Raw genomic sequence first — 5,312 nt, 5'->3', positions numbered from 1 at the left:
TTTCTCCGCCTACTTAAGGGCTGGCCTATGAAATGGGCCTAGGCAGTTTCTTTATTAATAAGAAATCACTCCCACATCATGATCCTGTCTTAATTTAGTCTTTAATTGCACTAGGAAGCCTTGCAGGTGGTGAGGCAATGGGAACTGGAGCTTAGAGGATCAATGCCAGGATGAATTAGGGTATTTTAATATTCATCAGGGAGTACTGGGCTGGAGAGATGACTCAGAGGTTAAGAGCGCTGGCTGCTCTTCCAGAGGTCCTGAGTTCAATTCCCAGCAATGACATGGTAACTTACAACCATTTTTAATAAGATCTGGTGCCCTCTTCTGGCCTGCAGGCATACATGCAGGCAGAACACTGCATGCATAATAAATAAAATAAAAATAGAAAGAAAAAGAAAAAAGCTTCATTAAGAAAACCTACCATGTTTCAGGTTGCTGAGTGCCTTATGTCGTGGGCCATTGCCACTGGGCCCATGGAGGTTGGGACGTGCTGGTCATTTGTGGCCTCACAGGGTATATAGTGAGAGCTTTATTCTTTTTTTTTTTTTATTGAGAAAAAGAAAAAAAAAGTTTCCGCCTCCTCCCAGCCTCCCATTTCCCTCCCCCTCCTCCCACCCTTCTCCCCGAGAGCTTTATTCTTTTTACCCTAACTAGGTAAGTCTTACTATATATTTCTGATGAGCAGAAGAAACAAGGTAGAAAATAATTTTTTTAGTGTAATAATCAATCAGGACAGCTATAAAGATTAAGAATCAGGGGGTGAGCATAGCTTATTTTTAACCTTTGACATACATATTAAACCATGTGCAAAACTTCATTTATCTGCAGTTAGCCCTCAGATATCTTTAGTAATATCACCCAGAATAAATATGTAGAATCAGTGATACATAAACTGCATTACAGTCTGTTGAGACTGTCTGCCCCAGATTTTCTGTCTCTGGTAGCATTTATCCTAAGTCTGTACAGAATCTAGTGGAGGGTCACCATAGGGCTATGAGAAGATCCATAATGTCTTTAAAGAATCTCAGTCAAAATGGAGATCAGCAAGAAGTGAGGAAAATCTCCCGGGGAAGATGTTGTCCACAGACTGCTATAGCTCCTGTCCCAGTGCTGAGAGCAGAGCCAGTGAGGCACACCAGCCTCACACTTCCCTTCTGTTACACGTGTGTAAGCAGGGCACACTTCAGGGATGAGCTGTGCTAAGCCTCGTATGTAATGAGAGACCCTGGTTTGTGGCTTGATGAAGAGATATCTTTATGGTAGGTCTTGTTTCAGAGGTGATGGTCATTCCTGTCATTTATAAAAGTAACAAGGATTAGTAGGGAAAACAGTTTTCATGTTAGGAAAGAAAAAGTTGTAAGTACATGCTTTCCTTGTTGCATGGGTTGAACTGGAAGGCTTGCTTGCCACACAGAATAACAACAGAAAGCCATGCCCACCTTCACTGCCCCATTTAAAACACTTCTACAGGCTCGTCTCTCTCTCCTGGAGTGCAGGTCACCTTCTGTGCTGGCACAGGATGCCTTGGTCAGACCCACCCCTTCCATGCAGTGAAGTCGAAAGGTTCCCTGCTATTCCGCCTGGAGGACTAGGGTGGGAAATGGTGTTCGGATAATTTCCACAGCACTCAGTGCTTTTCAAAATCTGATATCACTCCTGGATCCGTCCAGACTTTTCAGTGTGTCTGCCTTTTAGAAGCTCCAGCTGTTAGCACACTGATGTAGAGTGTCCTCATCTGTCTGTTTTCAAATCATTTCTAACACAAACAGAAGGATCTCCGCGGAAGATTAAACAGGCTCACATTTTGTTCTCTGTTGACATTTGTCCCCAGCTAGGTTCAGGAAAAGATGACTAACTGCTTAATTTTTCTGCTCCTTTCAGAGGAGACCAAGAGGTGCTGGTTTTACTCGGGGTGCGGGGCAGGGCCTTTATTATTTTCTTAACCTGAACATGCCTATGGAAAAGGCGACATATCAGGTGTGCACCGTTAATCACCTCTTTACCAAGAACTAATATTTTCCTCTCACAGAACTCTCTCTGGTGACAAGTTAGTGTGGACTATCAAACCTCAAAACTAGTCTTGTTTAGGAACAAGAGATCCCATGCCCTGTGTCTCAGAACCTTTCTGCATTTGCCTGTTCTTTTCATAAAAAAAAAACCAAAAATATTCATTTTATTGTTATGACCAACTTCCTGTTTATAGTTTCTAGCCCCCAAAGACAAAGCCAAGGAAGACGCAGCAAGACTTGAAGAAGGTGGCGATGTGGATGATTTAGTAAGTACTTTAATAAGCACCAGGTGTTTAAAGACTGAACTGTCTGAGCTGAAATACAGCCACAAAACCCGTCATTGTAGACTTGGTTTTTTTACTTGTGTGTTAATTTTACACACACCAGACACTCCTTGCACTGTTAATTATTACTATTACAATTATTACCATCACAGATTTAATCATCTAGGTAATTTCATAATGGGGATTCCTAAGTTCTGCAGTTTCAGTTATAGTGTTCGTTCAGATTAATCCTCACCTCTGAAGAACTGAAAAAGAGCCAGGGAAGCTATTCCCTTAGTAGAAGAATGTTATAATTTACTGAAATGTTCTTCACCAGAAATGAGCAGTGTCACATGCAGTTTGTGTGGGCTGACAAATACAAACACCCTTCAGAAACCCACTTCTTAGTGTTCTCAATTAGCTTCATATAAACAAAGCAGACTCACGGGCTTTTGAAGTTTCCTGAACCTCATCACACTGCATTGTGGGTGCCTGGGAAGCTGTGCAAATGTTGGCTTTCGCAGCTAGAGCTCATGCCTGGAAAAACCGTGCCCTTCAGCCTCACATGACCACACACTAGGCTCTCAGCCTTGCTGTGGAGAAATTTTGAGGGCTGGAATGAGGAAATATTTGGTGTTAGAGAATACTCCTCCGTGTGTGTGACTGTTAGTACAGCTTCCATGCAGCCTCTCACCGGAGCTGCGGGTCTGAGGGCTGCTGATCCCCTCCTAAATGTGTTGTTTTCATTGTTCTCGTTTTCAGCTGGACATGATATAGACCATGACGTCAGGAATCCGAGAGTGCCATCTCCATGTTGCTGAGAGCTCTGACAGAGGATCCTGGAAGCCATTCGGGGACTTGAAGCTCTGGCGATCATCCCAGAAGACAGCTTGGGAGTGAATCACCCCCAAATCTCTACAGAGTGACCACATATACATATATTACAAGGAATAACTTAGACCCTATCCAAATTTATAAAGAGTCATTATTTTTTGATTGGCATATTATTTCTTGTGTGAAGTCTTATTCTTTTTGGTATATTAGACACATACATTGAAATTTCTGGAAAGTAGACTTCACCCTGTCCTGGTGTGCTGGTGAGGAACATGGTCCTTGTGAGGCTGTTAGACGCTTACGGGCATCCTTCCTCAGGCCCACCTGCAGCAATAGCAGCTTATGGAGAGGGAGCAGTAGTGGTTAGTTTTTACCAAGTAAGTGAGTTAGAAAAGGCACAGGAAATGACTGACCCAGTTCTCTCTCTCTCTTAAGCGATTTCACTACCACTTTCAGCTCATATTCTGGTGGCTTTCCTTTGACAGCGTGGGAAGGGGGCACACTCACCCTGCACAAACATGTTAGCGTGGAAACAACAGTGTTCTCGTGAAGAGAAGGCCCTCGTTCAGCCCAGTCTCTGCCAGATTGGCAATCTCTGGAAAATGCAAGGCTTGACAAATTCATTATCAGGGTTTAGAATTGTCATTCTGTTGGTCCTTACTTATAGGCTTCACTAAAATGCCTTTTCCTTAATTTCACAGTCTGTCTTTTCTCTGCCCAAGTCAGCTTTTATACATCTGAATGTTTCACCCTCTTAGGAAACTAGCAAAGCACTTATTTTCTTCCTTTTGTCCTCATTCCTTTCCCAAATTCCTATCTTCCTTCCGTGATAGCCCCAAACATCAAGTGCCCTCAACACCCCGTAAGTGGTTGTGGGTGGACTGCATTTGTGGATGGCATGCAGAAAGCATGAGTGGCTCGCTACCCTGTGGATCACTGCTAAGTATATGCAAAAATGAGTCCAGAGCTGAAAATTAAATACGATCCATGCATAAACTGAAGATGAACTTTCAAATCAGGTGTCATACTGCCAGGGAGATGGTGGTGTGGTTCACACTGGGCCCTTGGCGTCTTCCCCTTGATAATCTCAACACTAGAGTCGGTCTTGATGTTTGGGCACCCTCCACCCCAACCCCCCCTTTGAGACAAGGCCTTACTATGTGGCTCTGGCTGTCCTAGAACTCCCTAGGGAGACTATGCTTGCTTCAGACTCAGAGACCAACCTGCCTCTGTCTCCTAAGGGCTGGGATTCACCACACCCAGCTCAGGTGCCCTTTTAAAGCAGTCTTGGCAAGAATAGCTAAAGCCCAGGGGATGCACACGACTTGCTGAGACAGTCTTCAAATCACAGAGTGAGAGCTGTTTTCTTTGAAGTCTGTAATGTACTGTTTGCACCTCCTCCTGGACCATGACTTGGTAAGTGTGACCCTATAAGTACCTCCTGTCTTTGTCAGTGTGGGCAATTCTGTCCCATCAAACCAGAAAAAAGGTTGAGTCAATTTAGCCTTACAGATTTAATGATAGTTGTCTTTCTTTTTAATTATGTGTATATGTGTTTGTCTGTGGGTATGTGCGTATTAGTATAGGAGCCTGCAGAGACTAGAAGAGGACATTGGATCTCTTGGAACTGGAGTTACCGGGTGTTGTGAGCCACCCAGTGTGGGTGCTAGGAACCGAATTCAGGTCCTCTGCAAAAGTACTGTGTGCTCTGAACTGCTGAGCCGTCCATCTCTCCAGCCCCTCCTTGGGATGCTGGGAGATGAGAGGGAGGAATGAGAAAGGACTAAATTACATGATTTCCAAATCAATTTCATATAGGCACAGTGATGCATGCTTGCTGACTTCATGAAGCATACTGTCGCGAATGGGTGAGGTATGCTTTGCATCAGTTTTATTTCTGTGAAATGAGATCTGCAGGTCTACAGAGCGCTCAGGTTTTCTGCTGACATCTTACCTTGGAAGCGATAAGCACTGAGCTGTCGTCCATCAGCCACAGAGTAGTCAGTCCCCTGAAGCTCAGCATTGTCACAGACTAGTCCCCTGAAGCTCAGCATTGTCACAGACTAGTCCCCTGAAGCTCAGCATTGTCACAGACTAGTCCCCTGAAGCTCAGCATCCTCACAGACTAGTCCTCTGAAGCTGAGCATTGTCACAGACTAGTCCTCTGAAGCTCAGCATTGTCATAGACTAGTCCTCTGAAGCT

At 44.2% G+C, this 5,312-nt stretch overlaps 1 protein-coding gene across 1 annotated transcript in view; it reads left to right on the top strand.

The window, feature by feature from the left end:
• Positions 1-3,275, top strand: part of Xrcc5 (X-ray repair cross complementing 5) — a 101,509-nt gene extending 98,234 nt beyond the window's left edge. The window contains exons 20-21 of the mRNA XM_005361660.2: positions 2,207-2,278; positions 3,038-3,275. Of these exons, the coding sequence (XP_005361717.1) occupies positions 2,207-2,278; positions 3,038-3,052 (87 nt within the window). The 3' untranslated portion in view covers positions 3,053-3,275. The remainder of the gene's footprint in view (positions 1-2,206; positions 2,279-3,037) is intronic.
• Positions 3,276-5,312: the final 2,037 nt, after the last annotated feature.

This window comes from Microtus ochrogaster, linkage group LG4, assembly GCF_000317375.1.
Source record: "Microtus ochrogaster isolate Prairie Vole_2 linkage group LG4, MicOch1.0, whole genome shotgun sequence".
Lineage (NCBI taxonomy): Eukaryota > Metazoa > Chordata > Mammalia > Rodentia > Cricetidae > Microtus > Microtus ochrogaster.
The sequence above is the reverse complement of the archived record's forward strand: the minus strand, read 5'-3'. Positions and strand labels throughout refer to the sequence as shown.